General features: G+C 47.0%; 1 protein-coding gene across 1 annotated transcript in view; it reads right to left on the bottom strand.

Moving 5' to 3' along the window:
• Positions 1 to 26,431, bottom strand: part of DISC1 (DISC1 scaffold protein) — a 364,802-nt gene that overhangs the window by 67,103 nt on the left and 271,268 nt on the right. The window contains exon 10 of the mRNA XM_045783648.2: positions 7,877 to 7,937. Coding sequence (XP_045639604.2) covers positions 7,877 to 7,937 — 61 coding nt within the window. The remainder of the gene's footprint in view (positions 1 to 7,876; positions 7,938 to 26,431) is intronic.

Raw genomic sequence — 26,431 nt, 5'->3', positions numbered from 1 at the left:
TGCTCTTGCTCTCTCTCTCTCTCAAATAAATAAAAATTCTAAAAGAGAGAGAGAGAGAGAGAGAGAGGGAAATACATTTACAGTACTCTACTGGATTTATTTAAAAAAAAAAAAAACACCCACATGTAAGTGGACCCACACAGTTCAAACCCACATTGTCCAAGGGTCCGCTGTGTAGATGTGTAGGATCAATGTGTCTGGTTTTAGGAGGGAAATGTGGGCTTGCTACAAATGTATCAACCGTGTTTCCTGAGCGAGCCATTGAGGCGAGAAGGCAGGACACAGACGGTTAAAAGGAAAACTCGTGTCCCAGGTAGTGCAATCAAAGAGCAAGCTCGAGGAAGCCAGAAGACAAGAGAGGAGCCAGAAGAGGGAGAAATCACCGTGGGCCACATCTATTTCCATAGAATCTGGAAGCACAGACACGGTTCAGCTCAGCAGAAAGCCTGCTCATCAGGCTGGGGTGGAAAGTCTCCTGCTAAAGAGAGAGGCAGAGCTGATTACAAACAGCCCCCAGCGAGCCATGCAGGTGGATGCAGGAGGGTCACGCCAAATTAGGGAGGGGAAGGAAGAAGCTGACAATTGTCGTCTTTCTGAGATGGCAGACGCAAAGCAGAAAGGGGTCAAGGCCGTGCAGAAGCGGCGAGAAAGGCGCCGAGCTCGCTGTGAAGAAGTGAGGTCTGGGGAGACCTCCTTTGACGTGTGCCCATTAAGAAAGGGAGGAGGAAGGCGTGTGTCAGCAACAGAACAAGAAAATATGAAAAAAAAATAGCGGTGTCCACGTGGGGTCTGCTTTGCTTTTCTTTGTGCCAAGAGGAGGAGGGGGTTCCCATGGCAGCCAGTTGCTTATCTCCTGGCTGCCATTTCTTACACTCATTTCCCTCAACAGCTTTTGAAATAAGTTCAATATGGGTTGAAAATGGATTGTTCCAGGTGCACAGGAACTTCAAAATTACCTTGCATAATTTGGCATAAAGGGCATTCTATGTGGGATCTCAAAGAATTCCATTCATTGTTCGGGGCGCACAGCCTCCACGCCGGCCGTGAAAGCTAGCATTGCTCGGTCGGGTTTGGAATACGCTCCTAGGATAAGCAGCCTCTTTGGCTTTTAGCTCTTATGCCGCCCGGGGCCAGGCCCCTGAATCAGGCTCATGAATTCTTGCCTGAGGACCCCAGGAGCTGCTGCCACATCTTAGATTCCCGCTCCTCTGCACGCTCTAACCCAGCCTCTTTGGTCTCCATGCCCTGCTTTCACCGTCTTTGTGAAGCCGGAGTGCTTCTTGTAGAATTAACTCCCTTTTTCCTTGGTGGATGGGCGGGGTGGGCATATGTTAAATGTGATCTCCCATTCAGCATTAGAAAATAAGTAAAGGAATATTACGTTTGAACTGTCTCTGATATTTTTAATTATGTGTGAACTTACCAGTAATGAAATCATGAGCAGGCACTGTTGTATTTGTTTCACAACTTCTGTATATGTAGCACTAGATACATATAAAACATTTCAAGAACAAGACCACTTTCAAAGATAAAATTTAAATGGGTCAAGTGAAAACATAAAATCGGATTCTAGAATGTTCTTCCCACCCCCAGGTGGATGCTCATGTGTGCAGCAAGTAGAAACAGGAGTCCCATCTTCAGATGGGATTCCCATACTCATTGGATCGTGGGCAGTCGGTCATCAACTCTTGCTCTTGGCCATGACCTACAGGCTCTGGGAGCCGTGGGTGAGGGAACAGACCTTGGTCTCTGAGGCACGCCTGAGAGTGTCCTCCACAGGCTGCCTTACACAGAAGGTCAATACAATTTTGCCAGATGGGTACTGCAGACTCCAGTTGGCTGTCTGATGCTCAGTTTCTACTGACTTCTGTCATGAAACCAGTCATTCCACATAAGCTGAGAGGTAGTCGGGGGTCCAGGTAGGAAGCCACCAAGGGCTTTTTCCTCTCTGCCCACCCCTGCTGGTCACCTCTGGCTGTTCATTAGCAGAGCGAGTTCACCCAGCCACCGCTTCCCCTCAAGTTGTCCATATGGAAATTTCAAGATAATTAGAAACTAATCACTAATTTTTTAAAAAAGAAGCAAATCACCTTGTGAAAAATATCAGTCTCTAAATTTCAAAGTAAAGTTCAGGTGAAACCGACGTATGTTTGATAGTCCTTTCTAAAGCTAAGAAGGGCCTTTAAGAAGTATCTAACGATTTCTATATTCAAAACAAATTTTAATGATTTTTCTGTTTTCTGATTACAAAAGTATGATACATATTCCAGGGGGAAAAAAAACCACTTAAGAAACAAAGACGAGCACAAGGAAACAGCAGTAACCTATAATCCAGTGAACCGTACTGACAAAGTTTTCGTATTCAACTGCAGAATAAAAAAAGTAGCAATAGAACCACAAAAGGCTGGAAGAAAGAGACGGTTTCCCATTAGTCACGCATACGAGAGATTCCACAAGTTAAATGGAAACACTACTCCTCAGCCATAGGGTAGAGGGCTTGGTGTACACTGGTCGGGGACACGGGGCTGCCATTGCACAATAATGAATTTCTCCCACACAACGCTTAGAGGCAGGACACATGGTCAATAAAAAATGTAACCCGTCTCTACGGCTTTTGATTATTTCCATTGAGTCTTTGGGAAAGCCAGCTAACAGAGACTATGTAAAAACAGAGACAAAGGAAATTACAGCAAGGTTTGGCCATAAGAGAAAATAAGCCAGCCCAAAATATCACCCTTAACTCTTTTTTTTTTTTTAAGATTTTTTATTTATTTATTCGACAGAGATAGAGACAGCCAGCGAGAGAGGGAACACAAGCAGGGGGAGTGGGAGAGGAAGAAGCAGGCTCATAGCGGAGGAGCCTGATGTGGGGCTTGGTCCCACAACACCGGGATCACGCCCTGAGCCGAAGGCAGACGCTTAACCGCTGTGCCACCCAGGCGCCCCTCACCCTTAACTCTTAACCTCTGGAGACAATAAATCTGAGGGAGTAAGAATAAGTGAAGAAAGCTCTTGAAGAGAAGATTTGTTGTTGTTGTTCTATCCTAATAAACACCTTTAAGATGTGATGGCAAGACAAATAGATTTCTGGGGCATTATATCTCCTTAGCTTGCCTTAACTTTTTGAATCTAATAGTTGAAAATAAAGCATCAAGATACAATTGCTATTTAGCCACTCATTCTTGCACTAAATATAATTTTACTGAATGTTTACCACATGCCAAACAGCAGGCCAGCTGCTTGGAATACAAAGCATGTAAGGCGTGGAACCCATTCTCCAGGCCCTCACAGTCTAATAGAATCAGACAGAAATCATTGCAACAAATTGTCATAAGTGGCTCCCACTGTGGGTGCCAAGAAGGAAGCAGAAGTCCATAAAGGCTTTATGGAGAAGGCACATTGCGCTGAGCCATGAGGATGAATATGCACCCAGGGGCTAGGGAGTGAGGGCTCCCGCATCGGAGCCAGCAGCAGTGGGAACAGAGAGGAAAATAGTAAGGCACTGGGTCCGTGTGATTCTGTGGGCAGCCACCCTCCTTCCTGTCCAGCGAAGAGAAGGGAAGGAGGAACATCTGTGAAACAGGTGAGCAAGGAAAAATGCCCAAGTAGTATCTCTCCTCTGTAGAAGGGGAAACAGGGACATACATGTATCTAACTTATAACTCATGTATCTAACTTATTACTTTTTTATCAGTTCATTCTCTTCTGGGAACAAGGTATATTTGCCAGAGGCATGCTGGTGTCTCTGCCTTTCCCTGACAGAGAGAAATGGTAAGCCATATTCTCCCCAGTGCCTAAGTCACTCCCTGATAGGAAGGTCGGATATTAAAGGAGAGAATGTGACCTCCTTCTGATTCATAGACTTCCAGGCAATGCATTGTTGCTAAAAGAGAATTTTCAAAATAAATAGAATGACTATGAAATATGTTTATTTTTCAATTGCAAGTTTGTGTGTTTATATATGTGTATGTGTACGATATACGTACATATTTATATAGATATGTCTATATTTATTCTCATGTATGTTATATGAAATAGCGTTTATGGGTGTAATATACAAATACATGATTTTACTATTTACCTATTGACAATTACACTTAACTGAATAGGTACCCTGAGTATGTAAAATAACATAATTGATTTAAGTACCTCGACTATTTTGCAGCTTTAACGTAGTCTGATAGCAAATAAAACCATGATCAAAAAACACGCTTTGAAAAAAACTTTGCGAATTTTTATAAGCATTCAAATTCAGAAGGGAATTTCTTTTCTTCTTTTTTTATAGAACTCAGACTGTTAAAAGGCCAATCTTTGTTTAAATATAGACTAAAAGCCCCCATTTAATATTTGCCTGCTTTGTTTTTGTTTTGTTTTGTTTATTATGTTATGTTAGTCACCATACAGTACATCCTTAGTTTTTGATGTAGTGTTCCATGATTCATTGTTGGCATATAACACCCAGTGCTCCATACGATATGTACCCTCCTTAATACCCTGCTTTGTTTTGTCCCGTGCAGGTATCCCTGCGAACTGCTGACAGAATCAGATACTTCCTAACTTCCTCATTCACTTGACTTTCTTGACGGAGAGCGGGATGTTGAGCCCACCAATCTGTCTCAGTGTGTGCTGAGATAGTAACAAAGATATTGCTGTCGTTTAGATTTGTCTCCCAAATCATGACTGGCCAGATCCAAATCTCACTGTAGCACTAATCATAAATTGTGTCCTCCGTACATTCAAAGGGGAAAAGGAGCATTCTTTTCAGTTCTCAGCCACTTCCTTTCGAAATCTGGAAGACCAAGAAAGGCTACAGATGGTGGGAATAAGGAACAAAGACTTCCACCGGCATCTATCGCCTTGCTTTGGTCAATATCCTGCCAGTATTAATTGGGCAGCCACTATGATGCAAACAGTTGCAGGTGCGAAAAACTGGTTTTGTGTTTAAGATGTTGGTTCTCATGGAAAGAACTAGGACTGTGATGGGATCATGCAAACAGTTCTGTCGCAGGAGGGGGAGACTACCCATCCCCACACTTCCCACAGCATCCAGTCTGACCTCCTTCTGAGGCAGCAGTAAAACTCCCTGCACACACTTTACGGCGCACGTAGCCTCTGTCTGCAGCTCTGCTTACCGCCCACTGGCTTCCCTCCTGTGCCAGTGTTTCTACTACACCAGTGCAAACACATCTGCACCAGATCTTTTACAGCTTCAAACAGCAAAGGAAAGGGCCCTCAGGAAGTAGTCTGCAGGATGGGTCAGCTGCCATTCCCATCATTTGAGGCTGTTGACAAACCCTAAGTGACGAATGTATGCAAGTCATGCAGCCACATGGCTGGAGGGACAGGGAGGGAGGCAGAAGGTGAAGGAAGATTGGACTGGGGAGGGGGTCTATAGATTAGTTGCATTCACTCAACCACTAACTCACCAACTATTTGTTGGATACCCTTACACTCTTTGGCACCATCAAATCACAGAGGATACACGCTGAACAAGACAGACGTGATCGGCAGTATCTCTCATTCAGCATTTTGAAAGTGAAAAGAATTCAGGACAAGCACATTTCTCAGTCTTGGGGTGTCATGGAAGGCTTCAAAGAGGAGACACCTAAAGCATGAAGAATGAAACAACATAGACAGATGTAGGGCCACTGGGGGCAGAGCTGAGAGTGGCCACTGGGGCTCATGCAAGGGGAATGGTGAGAGCAAGTGTGCCATGGGGAGGACACTGGCCAGCCTCAGGCCAGAGCATCTGACCCTCCTGAAGATGACTCCAAATCCCTAAATATTGGGTTGAGCCATAGGAAATTGACATCTTTCCAGGTCAATGTGATTTAATATCGGTAATTTCACATGATTCAACTGAATACTTCCCCGTATAACATACCTTGACCATTTCCCTGTCTCAATTAGTTTCTCCACAGGAGAAAACACAGTGGTGTTGGGAAACATGAGAGAATCGGGACAAGCGGGTAGGAGGTGGCAGGGTGATGACAGATGACGCTCAAGAACACCCAGAGGCCACATGGAAGAGTGTGAGAAGCCACCAAAAGATGTTTGGGCTTTATCCTTAGGATGATGGGGATGACCAAATTTGTATTTTAAGATGATCATTCAAGACCACCTGGAAAGTGCAGTGGGAAGGGAGACACAAGACAGAAAAACATAAAAAGCAGCTATTACAGTCTTTCAGCGAGAGAAGACTGACCCACATGAGCAGGGGAAGGTGGGAGGACTTGAGGACACACAAGAGGCCAGCTCGGCAGGACTCAGTGACCTGGAGCAGGAAGTGAGGGCCCGGGGAGGGAGCGAAGGTGCCACAGAGGGAGCCAGGGGCAAGGGCCCGTCCAGGCGGGTGACGGGCTGTCCTCTGGGCTGGATACACAGCAGGAGGAGCTGGTGTGGAGGGAAAAGGATGAGTGCTGGGCGTGACTGTCCACTCAGCTCTGATGAAGAGGAGAGCGAAGAGCAGAAGCTGCAAGAAGGGAAAGGACCGAACGTGTGCTGACTGCCCACTCGGTATGGGCTTTATCTCCGCTGTTTAATAAAATCCACGCCCTGACTCCAGGAGCAGGTACCCCTCCTTCAGCTTTCCTGCTGAAGAGGCTGCCGGTGAATGCTCACTGGAGGGTAGGCAGTTGGAGAAGCTGTAGAGCCGCATCCTCCGTGGGTGTCTCTCCACCAATGCCCGAGCTCCTTCAACACCCACCTGCCGACCAGTAACCCAGTGGAGCATATGGTGTGGGCAGTGTTCATGGCTAAAAATGTTAGCTCGAAAAGGGCAACAGGGACATGCTGAAACCTGCCCGAGCACACACGGGAGAAGGAGAGCATGGACTTGGAGCAGAGCATGTGACCCAGATGAGTACCCAACTTTCTAAGGATGGGAGACATTTCCTTCGAGGATGCTCACACCTGCGTGCCCTCCTTACCCACACTCTCTACTGACCACCTTTGTCATGGTTCTTTCCCATGTCTAGGGCGCAGGAGGCAAGAAAATAGCAGTCAATGGTTGGAAGAACTTGATTTGCAAGCTTTAGAATAAATCCCATCGTACCTTCCCTGCCCCACAGAGCAGAACTCAGCAAAGCAGCTCCTCTCGGTATCTCTTAAAGGACAAGCATTTTAGCCAATGGCATTATCTGAGCCAACAAAGTTTTAAGGCATAGCCTATTTAAAGAGTTATTTAACAATTCCAAAAGAGTAGCGAAATAGTCCATAAAGCTAAATGACTCCCAGGGAAGAAAGTACACATTACATTCTCATTCTTGTTTCCTTAATTAGGAACAGATCCTGGTGGCTGGGATTTATTTTCATGAGCACACAGCCACAAAAATGAGAAACATATTGACATGCTGCAACATCCGTAATGTTTCTCAAATCTGAATTACTAATTGGGTTAAAAAAAAAAAAAAGGCAACCGCGAATTTTCACGCTGGTTTTGATTCGGGATTCAAAACAGAACCTAAGATGTGCATTTTTTTATTTTGTTCCAAACCATGTATAAGCTGGGTCAAAATCCATAAGACCCACTTCAGGCATTAAAAAGAAAAAAACGGACGAAGGCATGAATTTGGAATTTAACATGGCAAAGAAGACTCATCTTATGGAACATGGAAACTAACTTGTGGTCTCCCCCAGACACTTTAAAACATCTTCACCTATTTACCTTTTATAAAGAGGAGAAAAGGACTGGGGAATGTTTATATGGCACCTGCTTGAATCCCGTTACAGAATTCAGAGGACTCCTTTTTGTGTGTTTTTCTTTGTTCACTTATTACAGGAATTGGCTAGCCTCTCTTTGCTTTCACTAGATTCTGTTACGGTTAAGAACCTGCGCGCACCGTGGAGCCTGCAATGAAGAAATCCTTGTCCTTACCTACGCAGCTTATCCTCCAGCAGTGCCATGTACTTCAGAGCGTTCTCCTTCACACTCATTTCTGCAAAACAAAAACCCAAAGTTGCGGCAATTGTCCTCAAAGATTGAATAAAACCCAGAAGCACTCAACTAAAAGCCCCAAACCAAAACCGCAGTCAGGCCGACAGTAAGGATCACATCCTAGGTTGGGAAAGCACACGAATCAGGCAGGTGGCTGCCTGGAGTGAGCTGTTGGGGACGCCCTGAGGCCTCCAGAGCCTCTGCGGGAGCCAGAACCATCCTTGCGCTGTGCTTTCAAAGGCAGCTCATTGGATGTCGGCCATGGATGTCGCTGTGCTCTGTGCCTCTCACCTTTCCCACCTGGCAGCCAAGAACTTGGTGGAAGAGAATGAAAAAAAAGATCAGAATGGGAAACAACTCCCATTCTGCGGATGAACCAGAAGAAGCTCACCAGTAGGAGGCGGGGACTGCAGACCCTTTCACTGAGACACACGTGGAAACGTGAACCGGACAGGACCTGCCTCAGTTGAGTTGACATCAATGGCTTGGCTTCCAAAGCTGGGAGGTCAGCAGCCTCTAGAGATAAACTCAGAGCCTCGTAATCACCAAATGTTGGAGGATTAGATGATTGGTGTGCCCCCCAGGATCAAAGAGGCACTTTACTCATAAAAAGAGATCTGATCTTTTGTAAGCGAAGAAAATGTTGATTTTTTTCCTGTCCTCTTAATAGGCTAAAAAAATCAAAATGTTGGGCGCCTGGGTGGCTTAGGTAGTGATCCTGGGATCCGAGGGGAGCCTGCTTCTCCGTCTGCCTCTGCCTCTCTCTCTGTCTTTCTCTCTGTGTCTCTCTCCGTCTCTCATGAATAAATAAATAAAATCTTTTAAAAAAATTAAAATGTTGATTTGACATTGTCACTTTCTTTTTTAATAGAGAAAATAAAAGTGGGGACTCATGCTGTTTTACTATAGAAATAAACATTTTTATGTTAGAGAGAGAGATTTGGTGCATTCTGGGCAAGCCCCGGTAGCCTCCGTTTCCTCCTCTGGAGAAAAAACGTGCCGTCCTCTCAAGGTGATCACTGTTGGAGATGGGAATATGAGTGCCCAGAAGAGCAGGTGGCAGCAGAGAAGTCCCCATCAGATGGTAGCTGTAATGAGTGATGTTGTCGCCATTTCTATCATGACTATTATTATCGCTATCCTGGAGTTTATTAGTGTTTTTATTCCAACCTGCATTCTCAAAGGTAATTCACACATTGACACTCTAAAGTTGGGGCATGTGGAGAGCAGAAGCTATGCTGCCTGACTCTGTGCCCTGAGCCTCTGCCTAGGGGGCTCTCAGGACCCTATTTTGTCACCATGTGCATGTTAGGGTAAGGGACAGGGGCGTATATTTAGAACCAGAAAAGGACCTTGAAATTCCTCGTAAAGAAACCAAATATTTATACAGAAATTAAAACAAAAGTTCTGGTTTATCAGTTCATAATAGATTTTTTAAAAAAAGAAAAAAAAAGAAATGTACCCAGTGAAAGCAATGCTTTAGGTTGGTCTCTTAATCTTATTGATTATGCCAGCCTCATTTACAAGATAAGTTGTGCTGAGTTTTTTTTTCTCTAAATAAATTATTTATTTTCAGCACCCGCTGTGTGTGTTGGGTACTGCGCTAGCATGGGGAGTAAGGTGTGGGGATACGGCTCCGTGAAGGCGAGACTTGTTTCCTGGTTCGTCTGGAGCAAGGACTGCAAATTCAGAATGTCCCAACTGGAAGTGCTCTGTTTCATATTTATGTGCCACACACCATTCTAAGCCCTTGGGATAAACCCGGGAACAGAACCAGTAAAGAGTCCTGCCTATGTAATGCTTCATTCTGCTAGGGACAGGTAGTAAAGAATAAACGTAAGAGTTCCATAGAGTACTAGAAGGTTGGAAGTACTATAAAGCAAGAGAAGGGGATCAGAATGGGGCTGCACAGTGGTCAGGCATCATTGGGAAGGTGACATTTGAGTAAAAGCATGAAGAGGGTGAGGGGAGCACATGAGCAGCTGTCCTAGGAAGAGCAGAGCAGGTGGAAGGACCAACCAGTCTAGAGGTCCTAGGGCAGGAGCACACCTGGCCACTCCGGCAACATCTGGAGCAGATGTCCTCTGGGGAAAGAGATGAAGGCAGAGAAATAGCCCAGCTCCAATCATGCAGGCCACTGTGGCAAACTGTATTTCCAAAACACAGCCACAGTAATATTCCCAGTCCCACACAGTATTCCAGAACTTGGCCATTCTCCATCAAACAGTGAAATCTATTTCCCTCCTCTTCAATCTGAACAGGCTATGACATTACAACCAATAGGGAATGACAGGAAGGATGGATGCTCTTTAACCTCTGAGGCTAGGGTCCAGCTTCTGCCTGGCTCTTTCTACTGGGAACCCAGCCACCATGTTGTAAGGAAGCCTCAGCCACATGGAGAAGCCATGCAAAGGTGTTCTGGCTGAAGGCCCAGATGAATCTCTCAGCCAACAGCCAGATATGTGAATGAGCAAGCTTTGAGCTAATTTGAGCCATAGAGTCTGAGGGACCCAGACATCACGAAACAGAGACAAGCCATCTCTGCTGCTCTGGGTCTAAATGCCTGACTCACAGAATGTGTGCACACAATAAAGGGCTGTAAGTCATTGGGTTTGGGAATGATCTGTTATATAGCTGTAGCTACTGGAAAGCCATGTCAGGATTTTGAGTGCTCTGAGAGAAATGGGAAAACACTGGAGGAGAAAAGGTGACAAATTGGCTCCTGGCTGCTACATTGAGAATAGACTCTAGGAAGACACAACAGTAGAGAGAAACAGGAAGGTTAGAACAAAAATCCAAGATGAGGTCATGGGGACTGAGACCACAGTGTCACAGAAGTGGGTGATAAGAGGCAGATCTTAGACATATTTTAAAGATAGACAGAGCAGGAGTTCCTGATGGATTGTATTCGGGTGTGTGAAAAAGAGACCCATCAAGAATGACTACAAGGTTTTTGCCCGGAGCCACTGGAAAATAGAGTTGCCGTCAACAGAGATGGGAAGAATGCAGGTGAAACCAGTTTGGGGAGATAAGCAAGAGTTCAATCTTAGACTGGAATTTGCTGAGAGAGTAGAACTTAAATGTTCTCAAAAAAAAAAAAAAAAGGCAAATATATGTGGTGCTGGATGTGTTAATTAACCAGATGGACAGGGAGGTGCTTGTTTCACAACACACACATGTATCAAATCATCACGTTGTATACTTCCAATACCTTACAGTTTTATTGTCAATTATACCTCCATAAAATGGAAACAATAAAAGCAGTGGAGAAGCTTAAAAAGAGTCCAAGTTTGGATCTGATAACTGAGTTTATGAGCCATCCAGTGGGGATGTCAAGGACAAAGTTGGATATGTGAGTCAAGAAAAGGTCTGGCACGCAGATGGACAGTTGGAAGACACTGGCGGGTGAAACGACAAGACTAGATGAGATCACTCAGGGAGTGAGAGTAACTTAAGAAGCCCGTGGTGATCGTATGTCACTACTCTTCTATTGTGATGGCATCTTTCATCCAAAGGACAAAAATGCACAGCTCCTCCCTCGAGGACAAGAAAGCCATACCCTTATGTTTAAAAGTAGTCCAGATATATTCCATATTAATGATTTCGTTCAGAAATCACTACATACTTGGCTCATCTAAGCATCCGAGGCTCCAGGCAGTGACATGCTGGCCCCACACAAGGGCACCCAGGCAGTTTCCCGTGCTTTTCCGCTTGCCTGGAGGCTGCCATCTGACACGGATGCCGCACTAAAATCCTGCCTCCACCGGATCCTGACCCATCTCCCAGCCAGGCAGCCTAAAATGCCTTGCACGCATATGAACTAGCTTGACTCACAACCTTCCAGACAGGCCAGGACTGTAGACAGGGAGTTTAAGTTTTTATCTTCCTAAATAATATGCCCAAGTTGGGGTGCCTGAGTGGTTCAGCTGGTTGAGTGTCCGACTCCTGATTTCAGCCCTGGTCATGATCTCGGGATTAGGCGATCAAGCCCTGTGTCAGGCTCCACACTGGGCACGGAGCCTGCTTAAGATTCTCTGTCTCCCTCTGCCCCTCCCCCCTCTCTAAAGGAAAAAGAAATGCCCAAGATGCAGTGAGAATAGAGCTCATCTTTTCTTCCCTTCTCATGGTCCCTCTGCTTCCTTCCTTTCCTAACATGATCTTAGAGTGGGCACCAAAAGAATGGTAGTGGTGTTGAGGAATGCTTCCAAGAACCAAGGATGGTACCGAAGGAAGCCAATAGTAATCAGTCAGCAGACTTCCTAACCGGGGAAATGCAGAAACACTTCCCCTCCTCTCCATTTGCTAAGGGAATCTGATACCCAGAGTCGGGCAATATTATCAGAATGGAATTCATATAATTAATTTCATGAATCCAATTAAGCAAAAACTGATTGATAATTAAATGCAGTAAATCTGTGAAAACATTTAGCAGAGCGCGTGGTACAAACACAAATCAGCGTTACAGGAATTTAACCCAGGTCCCACTTCATGCCAGGCACTATACGAGGCACTATTTAAATCTAAAAAGAGACATGGTTTCAAGGGACACAGAGAGAGCTGCGGGGCCACACTCTAACATTGATGTCTCCCTGGAGCGCATGGCAACATTTTCCATGAATCTTCATTGTAACTGATAATCCACAAATGCCCCTATGAGTCGATGAAAAAACACTATCAATTTACCCAGCAATATCTTTTTCAGCGTAAACAAGGAAGGTAAAAGAATGTTAAGTGGAGAACAGGTCTAACTAGATTCTAGTGCATTATATCCTCTGTTTGCATCATAAAAGGACAGCAATACTTGTCATGATAAAGTACAGGAAATGAGCAACACCCAGGCAGACTTGCTATCAGATTGAACGAAGCAGTGACTATGAAGAGCTTCAGCCCCACCACCCTCCATCAATAAGGACAGCATCATGAGATCAGTACAACACCATCTCAAATTGGACAATGGAAGCCAAAGGGACCCCATCAGTCCAGCATTAATCACAAATTTTGTCTAACATTGTCCATTTTCTTGGAGCTTTCCAGTAACATAGTAATTCTAGTAACATAAGGCTTGGCCTCCTTTACAAAAATAAGTCATCAGCTTTCAAAGATCATTATTCAAGGATCAATTTCAACACAATTAACTCTCATTAGTAAAATCCTCCAATAGGAAGATGTGAAAGACAAAGAAGAAATTGCAGAATTCTGAGAAATTTTCAAACACCTAAAGTATTATTCTTCTATTGGAGTGAAAGAAAGAATTCCTGTTTATTTGAGTCATTAAACCATGCATGGGGATGGAGTAGTTAACACAGAGCTAACAAAGACCCAGGGAAGTCAACAACACAGAAAAACGGACTTGCAACTTGTTTGTCTTGATATGGGGGATGGACTAGTATTGTCTAGGAGCTTGAAAGATGGTGGAATCCATGATACGAAGCGCTATACAAATCAACTTTTACACGGGAGGGCAAGAGGGAAACACCAGCCATGAGTCCCTGCTGATACCAGAGTGAACTTGTCACACTGGAAATTCACTATGAAGAAAACACGATACCAAGGTAATGCTATCAATGACATTTCATTGAGCCCTTCCTGTGCGTCAAGTACTTTCTAAACACCTTGTTGTAAATGCTCAACAATGCTGGTGCCCACGAAGCAGCTCTAGGAGTATCCTCATTTTACCTAGATGACACAGAGGGGCAGCAAGGACCAAAGTCACACAGCCAGTGAGGGACCATCCCAGAGCCCATTGTTATGGAACCCACGACTTCCATTTTAAATAACACAGGGGCTCAGAAAATGCACATTGAATAAATGTATGTGAAATTTTAGCCACCAACAAAATGAAGTTGGTGTTCACAGAGAGAGTAAATTAAGGCGAGGCCAAGGACTTCTGTAAAAAGTCAGAGTTGCAAAGAGTGTGGACCATTGCAAAGAACAGACGTTAACAAATGGAAACCTGATTGTATGTAAATTGTAGGGAAGCATGCTGCTAACATATCTGCCTAAAATAAATTACCACTGTGTAATATATACGTGTGTGTGTAAAGGGTACAGGCCAAGGTCATTTCATAGCAGATTGTATGAGAAAATGATTAATAATTCTCTGAGGCTCATATTCATGTTGGTTCACTCCTAATAATAAGACATCAACTTCATGTGGGTTTACGGATTTTTATCTGCATATTTATATTTGTTTATTTACAGCATTTTCTGTTAACACTGTGCATGGTGGTCATTTAAATAAAATCTCAAGCGGGGTTCCTGAGTTAAGCGGGAGACAATCACTGTCAATTCCTTAGGGCTGGAACCAAATAAACTCACCATCACTAAATGAACAATGGCTTCACTTGTCATTGGCAGGTCATCGTTCAGTGTGTTGTTGTTAATTTCTCTCTCTCTTTTCCTCTGATGTTGATAAGAGATTTGCAGAGAGAAGAAAAATGGCTAGACATGGATCTGACAGAATTAATACATGGTACCAAAGAGCAGGCTTCCCCTTCAGGGGAGTGCCGGACTCTCAGTCTTATATCCATCTCGTGTTTCTTAAACGCCTAGCGCGTGCCCAGTTGTGTGTTGGGCACTGGCTGCAGACATGAGTCAGATGCTGCCCTTAGCCTGGAGAACACCAGGTGCGGCGACAGAAAACAGGCCCATAAACCCGTGATGAATAAAGCAACGAGCTGAGTTCAGTGATTGAAACTTAAAGTAGCATCCGTTCCGGGAACATCACAGTAGAGATTTCGCCCAGCTCGAGGGGGTTGAAAATGGACTTCCAGAAGAAGTGAACAGAGTAGCACTCTGAAAGGATTTTCCATGCTGGCTGAAGCCCGAGGAGGCATGGGTAATCCAAAACAGCAGTTGCGCATAAAATAAGATTTGTGTTTTCCAATATCGGGCATTTAATATCATATTATTTTACCCTCTCAGTAATTTCTGCATCATTTCTTCCCCGCAGCTTATATGAAGATTAGTCGTTGTGGGGCAGGATCTCACACCAAAGGAAGGCAGGGTGCCTGCGGTGCGTGGGCCGGTCCGAAGGCGCGGTGTCACGGCCACACCTGGAACCGGATGTCCAGATGTTCCCCTCTGGGGGATCTGAGTAAGAATGCCGTGTTAAAATAACCTCACACTGGCAGAGGCACCTGAACGTCAGAGGGTAGAAAGGCTTTTTCGGAACTGGAGCATCATCATTACTCCATTGCCCACAAAGAAAGTAAAATGAATTTTTCTGACTATGTTTGTGCTCCGCTTGCACGGTTTTGCTCCGCGTGCTGGTGTGCGGCAAGGGCTGTCCCACGAGGTGCCTCATGGCTGCCTCAGGGAGCCCTGCCCCACTGCCCTTGAACCCACAGCGCATCTCAGGGACTTGTCCACCTTGGTACTCATGTCTGCAGAAACCACACCTGCTTGGATGGGAAGAGATGGTGGGCAAGTGGGAAGGAGGAGGAATGAGTAGGTAAGCCCCACTAGGTTTAAAAACATTTCATAGATAGTGAGTGACTCCAGTCCATAAAAGATAAAGCCCGAGTTCCAATTTCACCTGCTGTGCTTGTCACGAGTTAATTGGGTATCATCTGATACAGTAATTCTCACTTTCCCAGTTCAGACCTGCTCGTACACGCAATCTCCCGGTGCCCTTGAAGCACACAGCCTAATAAATCAGCACAATTCAGTGACAAGAAGAAAAACCAAGTACGCGTGTATGGAATGCAGGTCAGAAAAGGAGCTAACGCTATCAGTCCCAAGCAGCCTCACACCACAGCCCTGACGCATGTGTCCTCGCCAGCCAAATGCTTCTACCGAATGGAAACGCAAGCTCCCTCCCTCCAGCTCTCCCTGCAGACAGCAGCGGGCTCAGTTTTGCCTTCCTGCTTTCCAGTGCATGTAACTAAAACACTTGAGGGAGGCCCGGGTGGCTCAGTTGGCTGACCATCGGACTCTTGGTTTCGACTCAGGTTATGGTCTCAGCTCAGGTCACGGTCTCAGGGTTGTAAGATCCAGCCCAGCATCAGCTCCCTGCTCAGCGGGGAGTCTGCTTGTCTCCCTCTCTCTCTGCCCCTCCCCCTGCTCACGCACACTCTCTCTCCCCCTCTCTCTAAAATAAATAAATAAATAAATCTTTAATAACTGAAGAAGTTGTGACCTGGAGGTCCATTTACAATATTTTAAAAATTGCTTAAAATGTTTATTTACATTGCCTCGTAGTGTACATTTGAGAATATACACTTTTATTCTTTACTTCTTTCTCCTTACTCCCTCAAACACGCACACACCACGCACACGGACACACACATGATTTACTTCTCTTCTTTTTGACAGAACAGGGAATGGAACGTGGGGCTTGGTTTTTAAAATGGAATACTATTTTCTTAAATAATATGTGTTTCAAAAAAAAGAAGGCCAAATCCACATTTGATCTTTCTTTCTTCCTTCCTTTCTTCCTTTCTTCCTTTCTTTCTTTCTTCTTTCTTTCTTTCTTTCTTTCTTTCTTTCTTTCTTTCTTTCTTTCTTTCTTTCTTTTTTAAAATTCCATGATTCATTACTTGCATATAACACCCAGTGCACCATGCAATGGCACATTTGATCTTCTTAAGCTAAGGAAAGTGAGCTCGCGAGATGCCAGCATGACTCATCTGTGTGCGTGCATTATCTCATTTATAATAACTCCCTAAATCCCTTTGGAGGATTTGGAGACTGAGGCTGAGGGGAGTTCATTTAAGGAGTAAATAAAAAATTCAGACCCAGTTCAGTTTTATGACACAGTCTATGTGTTCTCAGATACATAATCCTGCTGCCCAATTGTCATGAAACATAATTGACGAATTTCACTGAAGGCATTGCATATTTCACAGACAGAAAGAATTTACTTTTCCCTTAACTGTGAAAGGTTTGAAACTGGCATCTCTCTATTGGACACAAGAGCACCTGAGGTCTGACCTGAGTTACTGCCCTTGGAAGAGAGATCCTGGAACGCTGGCAGGACAACGCCGAATGCTCTCCAGGGCAAGGAAGGGCAACTGCCTGAAGCTAATCAGATCCCCAGCTACATGGGGGTCTCCATGTTGGATGTGCCCCCCTGAGCTGTCTTGGGAAGTAACTAAGCAGGCGGCCCAGTTATAGCCTGCTCCTCGCACCCAGCCGATGTTGCCAGGGCGGTGCTGGGGATACAGAGGGAAAGATTTTAATATCACCAACTGCTCTGCTTCTCGGTCCTACAGGATATCAACCCATGTTCACCATGTCCAGCAGAGGGAATATCTGCCCAGCACACTTCGCTTTGGAGGTGCAAATCATCCTCAACCCAGCCCCTTGCCAGCATAGCCTAGCACCCACTGTCTTCTTGGCTGAGTCTTTCCCGGATAGAGGAGACATTCATATGAACCAGTTGTCTCCTCGCTCCAGAGTTTTCAAAATGTGCACGAAACGAGGAGGACCTTCCGTCTCCAGGGCCAATGCTGATGAACGCCTGGGAGCCACCTGCAGCCACAATTCGGTCATAGTGTGAGGATGAAGCTGACACAGGTTCACAGAGAAGAAGCAGCTTCCGAGCCCCTGGGCCCAGCATCCCGCTGCCCTCCCACTCCCACCCCCGCCTCCACGGTGGCAGCTTGAGCCAATATAGTGCCTCTTCTGACTCCTGAGACTCATACCTCTGCTCTGACTATCTCCTCTGCCTGGAATACCATCCTCAAATGTTTTCTGCCTTCCTACCCACCCAGATGCTGTCCAGGCTACAAGACCCTGCTTTCTTGCCCTGCGCCCCCTCTTTCCGTGGTGCTCTCACTTCTTCCGGGCTTCTGCAGACCTTTCAGACCTTCCTATAGCCATCTAATTCATGTGGGACATGGCTGATCCTCTCTGCTCAAGTTCTATCTTCTTTGAACCCTTACCCCCTAGCGCAATCCTGGGCTCAGGGAAGGTGCCCAGTATGTCCTGCAACCCCAGCTACAGGCCAGGTGCCAGGGAAGCCACGATGAAGACCACACGGTTTCTGTTCTCAGGGGATTGACAACCTGATAAGGAGATGGAAATCAGAACCAACGATCGATCGGGATGCCAAGAGCCTGAGGTCATCAGAGAATGACTTGCTGGAGGGTGCAGGAGAGACACAAAGGCAGCCCAGGCTGAGGGGAGAGGCAGGGCCACGTGCGCTCCCTGGAAAAGAGCATCTGTGAACTGAGAAGGAAATGAATCTGCAGACATGCTCCAGTTTCTATTACAAACAAAACAAAGTGCACGGAAGACAAGAGGGGGAGGTCTGGTGGGGAATGAAATAAAAACAGAAGGTTGCGAAACTCCACCTTGAAACACCAGGTCCTCAACCACGCTTCCTGCAACACACAGCCATTGACCCCCTGCTCATCCGTGCTCCTCATGCTACTCGGTGGGCTCCTGAACAGTGCCAGTCCCCGCTGAGCCTGCGTGACGTGGGGACCACACAGACTACCCCAACCTCTTACAGGCTGCCACAGTGCCCAAAAGTGAACTGGCCTTTTTCTCCTTCATAAAGCCCAGCTAACAGCCACCACTGCCAAGTGACCTCTCGGCTTGGGGTGAACAACCCAGGGTCTGGTTCTGTTCAAGGCTCTGAATGAAGGGCATGCCTATACCAAGCAGTAGACAGGCCCTCCCTCCAAGGCAGCAGAACAGCACACTCAGCCCAGAGGGTCCAGCGCATATTCCCAGCCTCTCCCCACTGCGCGCCGAAAGGAGCAAGTAGATGCAAACATAATCGAAAATCTAAGATCTTACCTACAGCTTTCTCATTGGTGTACTTTCTCAAGCCTTATACAGAAGTAGGGGGAAAGGACAGATGGGTCACATTGAGGCACCTAGTCAGATGGGATCGATTTTCCATTTGGGGACAATTTCAGAAAAGTATGAGTTTACCCGGCTATGAGGTTCCTTCCTCCTAGTAGCAACCTCCCAACACACACATACACGCAACACACGCACGCAGTGCCCACGTCCATGCACTTGCTGTCACCCCCATATGGCCCCACAAGTAGGCCACACATGACCAGGCAGCTGCTGCTTGTGGACCAAGTCCTCAGAGAGGCCAGAAGCAGACCAGTGTGCCTCCCTCTCCTTCCCCACATAGCCCACGCAGGCACGGGCCATCGAGCAAGTATGTTGAAAAAACTAACAGAGAAAAAATATGACTAGTTGGCATACCTGCTTCATCAGGACAAACACGTGCCAGGTGGGAAAGAACACACAATATAAAATCTCACAGGAAAAGAGCTGGAATGAAGCCTCTTGCTTCTGCCCCAAATGACTCATCTTCCCAAACCCTTCAATCCAGGATTATCCTATGACCTACGCAAAAGGGGCCCTGGCATTAGGCCCATTCTGGGCCTCTCTGGACTGCCCCTCCCCACAGGGTGAGCGGGCCACAAGGGTCTTGCCCTTGCCGTTCCTGCCCCTCCCCCATTCCAGTCGGGCTCCTGGGGTGAGGGTGCTGGAATTCCCCACCCAAATGCCCCCAGGCCCACTTCTTAAACTCAGGCAAGCCTCTCCCCCAGCTCAGTGTCCTCAGGGTATACAGCACTAGCGGCCCCTATACTCCTAGGCCTTGGGGGGGGGCTGTCTGCAGGGAAGGTGTAAGGGCATTGCGTGGGAGAGGGCTGCTAAGTGAGAGGGATGTTCATCAGAGAGTGCTCCTCAGCCCTGCGCCTGTGGAAGTGTGGTTGCAGGACTGACAGACTGCATTACACACCTGACAAATGCCTCGGCCCAACCCGTGGCGGCTCCAGAGCCAGGCAGCCCTCCAGAGCTGTTCCAGGCTGTGAGAAGGGACCAGGCCGATATGCCCCTGCACTGACCGAGTGCTGGGTCCAGGCATCCCCAGCAATCCCCAAAGAGGCTGATAGCTGAGGGCCATCTGCCCCGTAGCATGCTCAGCATCCAGAGGAAGCCCATCCCTCCTTCCAGAAGGGAATCTGGTAGTGCATTCAAGCCTCATCACAAAGGGGTGGACAGAGGTGGGACACGAAGCTAGGGTGTCCATTGGCTTATATGTGCAGCACTTATGGTGCAGGATGATGGAGATAGCAAAGAAGGGAGACAGCCCTTGGGCGGGGACTAGGGGGCCGGGGCCAACTGCTCTGCAGAAGATCTGGGCAAAGAATCCGAAGAATCCGAGAATTCTAAATCCATACCTTGTCTTCCAAACATGAAGAAGTTATATTTGCCAAGGGTATTAATCACGTTTTTAGTTTCTATATTATTTTTTAGTGTTTGTGGTTATTTAATTAATTAGCTTTTTCAATGGAATTATAGTTGACATATAATGTTATATAATTTTCAGTGATTCAACAACTCAATACATTATGATCCTCTCCGATCCTAGAAGGACTAGCCAATTCCTAGAAGTAGTCAACACCTCGCCTGAGAGTCTTTTGTATGAAAACCGACCAATCCAGAGCCCACCTCCTTCATCCAGCTCACTCTGGGTCATGATCCCCCTGCCCTTATCGCCCAGGGCCGGGTACCAGACAACTAGGGGCAGCCCTATGCCCAAGGGCCCTGAAGGGATTCAAACCAGCCAGTCCTCAGCCTGCATGCCCTGCCGCACCTGTTCCTGAGCCCTCACAATAAAGGCTCTTGCCCACGTTTTCCCTTTGATCCCTCTGCCTCCTGACTGAGCCCGGCACTTCCCCATGTGACGCCCATGGTGCGGCGTGTCCCTCCCCTTGGGACCTGTGAGCTACAAACTCTCCTTTTGAGGGCAGTCATCGCCTGATCTGTTGGCCTTGCCATGCTTCATAATAACTCTATACTTGAACACCTCAACTTAGGAACACAGAACATGCTACATTCAGCCACTGACCGGATGGATTTACGACCCTAAATATTCAGATACACGGTACAGGTGCCTCGTGCGCTGGCTCTGCCCCAGCCCCACGGGTATTAGTGACGCACCTGCTCTCACCAACACATGCTGTTAATTCCATAATGGACCAGGGAGAAGAAGGAGACAAGCCTTATCAGCCATGAACACGACATTACAGAAGAGCTGGATTTCAGCCTTATCAAAACAACCGCCAGGGAACAGAATCCTTGCTCTTCCACAGCCCGGGCAACAATGTGTGCTACGCGGCTCCCGGGCGGCCACTTGCCAGGAGAGGCGTCAGGAACGAAGGCCAGGTTGGGCGCTCCTCATGAGGGGTGGTGGGGCCGAGAGAGCCCACCCCGGCTGCACTTCTGAGGGTCTGACGTGGTGCCCTGAACAGAGGTTTGGCACATCTGGTCGTTGTACTTTCTATTTCCACTCAGCAGAGAAGGCTGACTGCGGAACTCTGTGGAAACTGTTAGTACCGTCTTCTCCAGGGCCACTCAGTGGGGCCCCCCGCAGGGAAGCAGCCTGAGTTCCCAACCTTTCTATGATGGCCTTTCTCACGAGAGAAAGGCTACAAAACCTTGCTTAACACCCTGTGAGCGCTTCCCTTTGCCCTTAGACCAAATCTAAACCCCTCCGCGAACCCTGCAGTCCCATCAGTCCCGTCTCCCCATCCACACCTCACCCCCTGGCACCCCAGCCTGGCCTCATCCTCTCCACTCCGGGCTCTTCCCCCACCCTCTGCCTGGCACTCCTCCCCTGCTCTGTGGGCAGAGGTGGTTTTCTTATCCTTCAGCTTCAGCTTCAATATTAACTCCTGAGAGGCACTTCCCACCCCAGTTATTTTCTCTCTGATCCTTGATTGCTGCCTTCATAGGCCTTACAACATCTGGCACTTATTTTATTTGTGGGTTCCTTTACCTGGTGGTGGTGGTGGTGGTGGTTTTTTCCGTTTTTATTTTTCTGCCCCTCCCATAAAGATTTCAAGTTTCAGGAGAACGCCCCCCACCCCCACGGCGATTCCCCTATGTGTGTTAGATTATCTATTAGCCCTGTTACAAAGTGTGTCTGGTTTCGCATTGCTGGAGTTGCTGCTGAGTCTTACTACTGCCTCCTAAAGCAGAGAATGGCACGTGGGGAAACGTCCTGGCGAGGAGCATGGGCGGTGGGCATTCTGGCATCCCTGGGGTAGGTGAGGGCCAGCTGTGGGCCATGCGTTAGGAGACACAAGGGGTCACTGGCGCCTTACAGGCTCAACTTCAATGGGAGCACTCATCACCACCCCACTGCAAGGCATCTCCAACTCACACCCTAGGAGTACAGAGCAGCTTGATATAGGAATACACGTGAGAGCAGAAGGTTTTGTGCCAACTCCTAACTCGAGAATGGGGATTCACGACTGTGGGTGCAGGCAGCACCTAAGCCCACTTGTTCTCATGGCTGCCTGGGAGAGCAGCGTATGTAAGTCGGGGGGTCTGTACCCGCTGCTAATGCCAGCATCTTATTCGGCTCCCACCTGCCGTCTGCAGTGGGCATGGCAGAGACAGGGGAACGTGTTGGCTGGAAAGCAGAAGAAAGAGTGTTGAAACTCCCCACTGTGACTCACAGTGCAAGCTGGCCCCTCATTGCAATTGGGAACGTAATGCAGCAAATGTTGAGGCTGAATCTCATTTTCTGTCTTTGACTTTGGAAATTATATTTGGGGTAATGCTAATGTGAAAACTGAGTGTATTAAAACAAAGTACAATAATAACATGGGGTATCTCTAACAGCTTACAACAAACATCCTCCTTCCTTCCCTCCCTCCTTCCTTCCTTCCTTCGTTCCTTCCTACCTTCCATCCTCCTTCCTCCCTCCTTCCCTCCCCCCCACTTTCCCTCCCTCCTCCCTCTTTCCCTCCCTCCTTCCCTCTCAAACACACCCTAAAGAGCACAAGATCCATGAGAATTTAAAAATAGCCTAACATGGATTTCAAGTAGAGTAAACTAAATGAGTCCAATTTTCTATGCCTTTCATTTTAAATTATGCGCTAAATGTCTAGAAGCATGAGATGTAAGTGAGGAGGATGGGACATTTAAAATCTAATTTCAAAAATTGGGTCCTAAGGCAGAACAGTGAAAATGCATTTACACATATAATTGTGCCTGCAAATCAATACTGGCAGAACGAGTGCCCCTTTGGCTGGTGAGATCGCCTGGCCTGGGTTCACCACGCCCCAGGAAGCCAATTCACCGGTTTGGTGGGAACGCACTGAGCCCCTGCTAGGTGCCAGCTGGTGCGCGCTAGGTGCTGGAGTAGATCGCATGCTCCAGCCCATGGCCTCAAGAACCTTGTGAACTAGCGAGGGAATGGCAGGGGTAAGGAGGACTTTACCACACACTGGGGGAGAGCAGAGAGGCCAAGACAGAAGAGCTAGTGAGCACAGGCGCTTCCCATGGTGGAGATGGGTGGAGGTCCAGGGGTGTCATGGGAGAGGAGAACAGCAAAGCTGAAATCCAAGCGCTGTGCTAGGAACAGAGCAGGCAGCAAAGCAGAGCGACCAGGGGTGAGGACCCACTGCACTGGCTTGGAAGTAAAGGGAGAAAGGGCTCATTAGGGAAACGGAATGTTCAAGTTGGCTGAAGATTAATGCACGAGGAAGGAGGGAGGGGGTGACGGGTGTGGCGAGAAAGGAGGGTGGAGAGAGGAAGCAGAGACATGTCTGGAAGGGCCTCATAAGTCCCTGTGGAAATATAGGCTTCATCCTACAAAGGGGAGCCATTCAGGGTTCTACAGAGGAACGTGATGTTGTGGGTTCCTTGTCCATGAGAACAATGTCCCTGCAGCTACACTGCAGAAAGGGCTGTGGGGGAGAGGGCTACACATAAGAGGGTCCCTTATATGCTGGAGCTATAATGCAGGAGGACTGGACTCAGAATGCATTCATGGGCTGGACAAAGTACGTTGATCTAAAAGACAGTAGGGAAATAAAATTAACACAAATGAGCTTTAGGTTGAACTCATTCATTCATTTATTCACTCATTCAGCAGCTACATACAAGCAACTTCTATGGGTTGGGCACTAGTCTAGAAGCTAGAAATGCAACAGTGGAAACAAGAGTGTTAAATAAGTGGATATTTGTACAACTGCTCAGAGAGGTGACGTTTGGAAACCGCTGTGTTACTGCTTGTTAAATAGAGTGAATACAATAAAACACGGAGCCTATGTTCCAAGCGAGGGGAGAGAGCAGCAAAGAAGTGAGTATAATACACTATAAAAAGACAATGTGGGGGCGCCTGGGCATCACAGTCAGCTAGGCATCTGACTCTTGGTTTCCACTCAGGTTGTGATCTCAGGGTCATGAGATCAAGCCCCGCATCAGCGTGGAGTCTGCTTGGGACTCTCTCTCTCCCTCTGCCTCTCCCCCCACTCTTTCTCTCTCTGTCTCTCAAATAAATAAATCTTAAAAAAAAAAAAAAAGACAATGTGTGTATTGGGGGAGGGCTGCCATCTTAAACAGGGTGATCAGGGGAACCCCCCTTGAGACAGTTCAACAAGACCCATTAGAGCTGAGACCACACAAGCAGTAAAACAAAGAGAAAGAATCCAGCCTAATGCCAGGTCTCCGGGTTGGTGGACTGGCAATGGAGAACACCAGAGAAAGGAAAGAAGGATTTGGAAGGAAGAAAATTAGTTCACTTTCTAACAGGTAGGGTTGGACATGTCTTTAAGAGATCCAAGTAGAGCTGCCCAACACAAGGTGGTGGTGAGGGGAAGGACTTCAACATGGTGGAGAACAGGTAGAGAACAGGGAGCCGCTGTCCTTTACATGTTGAATTAAAGCTGTGAGAGTAGATAAGACCATTCAGGATCCATGGACTTCTTTCCTACACTGCTACAACAAATTGCTACAAAAGTAGCAGCTGAAAGCAACACGAATGTATTATCTCACAGTTCTGTAGCCAGAAAGTCTAGCAGAGCATGGCTCAGCTGGTTCTCTGCTCAGAGCCTCACAGGATGAAATCAAAGTTGTCGGTAGAATCCAGATCTGTGGGACTCAGGTACCCACTTCCTTGCTGGCTGTGAGCTAGGAGTGGTTCTCAGCTCCTAGAGGTTGCCCACATTCCCCAGCTGCTGGCTCTCTCCCTCCATCCTCAAAGCCAGGAGTCATTCTGCTTTTCAAAACTCTTGCGATTAGTTTGGGCCCTCCTTTTTAATCCAGGATGTTCTCCCCATCTCAAGATTCTTAACCTTAGTCACATCTGCAAAGTCCCTTTGGCCGGGAACATCACATATCCACCGGTTCTGGGGATGAGGGCGTGAACATCTTGAAGGCCATTACTCTAACTAACACACTAGCCATGGAGCATGAGAAGAAAAGGTGGATGGAGACAGAATTCCGAGGAACAAAACCTTAGAAAGATGGGCAGAGAAGGAGGAGCTGGCAAAGGTAACAGCAGAGTGGTGGGAGGAGCAGGACCCCAGAAGGGTAGGGTCTATAGAAGCCAATGGAAAGTACAATGTTTCCAAAGTGGTCCGCAGGAGTAGACACTGCCAAAAGGGCTAGAAAAAATCAATGGGCTTTGCAATGAAAGGGTTATTAGTGATCTACAACTGCCTTCACACACACACACACACACACACACACACACACACACACACACACGCACACTCACCAACCACAGCCTGGACATCCCAGGACCCGCCGGCAGAGCTGCAGGGGGGAGCCCAAGAAGGTTTCCATGTTGTTCCACTGGCTGGCTGCCAGGACCTCATCAGTCAAATAGACACGAGCCTGGTTCTGAAATCATCAGCCTGACTTTCATCCCACATGCACATTCTCCCTCCCGTGGAACAAAATGAGAGCTCCATGTGTGCAGGAAGCAGAAAATGGAGCCCCCTTCCCCACACATCTGTGGAGACTGATCCCCCTGATAGGTGGAGGCACTAAACACCAACAGAAAATCTATTCTCCAATCCCCATAGTTTCCCGGTATTTGTTTTAAGTATTTAAAATGCATTAGGCTTGACACTAAAGTGGTTAATAAGTTAATGTCCTACATATTTAGGACGAGGTAAGTATAAAATTATTGGCTTAAAATGATCCCAGTGAAACCATTTCTTCTGACAAGATCATAAAATGCACTTTCCCAGTGAGTCATATATAACTGGCTCCCGTCTATAATAAAATGGGGGTTCAGGTTTAATGGAAGGCAGAACCTGCTTGGCCGCGGATTAAAGGGTAATTTTCATCTCACGTGGCCGCGCCGTTGAGGGATCACGGTATCCTCTTCCTGATACTCTTTCCGTCATCCGCTTCAGAGATAAGCGAGCAGCCTCTCATCACAGGCCATGTTATAAATATGTGAGTTGGACGACGACCCCTCTGACCAAAATGGAAAAGAAAGAAATGGGGAGGCTAAGCTTTATATTTGATTTTACAGATAACCTCAGGAAGGCCCTGTTACCACCTCGGAATCCCATTAGGCTTTTAACAGGGAGTTAGTTTTAAGGGATTGTGAAAATAGATTTGTTTTGTTTAAATATCAGAAGAACTGTGGGTGGAACTCCCGTCAGCTTGCTCTCCAGAACAGGTGTGGAGATCCAGAGCCATAAAGGCGAGCGGCCTCTGTCTCTGGTACAAATACAGCAGCCAATCTTTTGAGACAGGTTTTGT

The sequence above is a fragment of the Ursus americanus genome, chromosome 6 (assembly GCF_024610735.1).
Source record: "Ursus americanus isolate L20-20 chromosome 6, mUrsAme1.1.p, whole genome shotgun sequence".
Lineage (NCBI taxonomy): Eukaryota > Metazoa > Chordata > Mammalia > Carnivora > Ursidae > Ursus > Ursus americanus.
The sequence above is the reverse complement of the archived record's forward strand: the minus strand, read 5'-3'. Positions and strand labels throughout refer to the sequence as shown.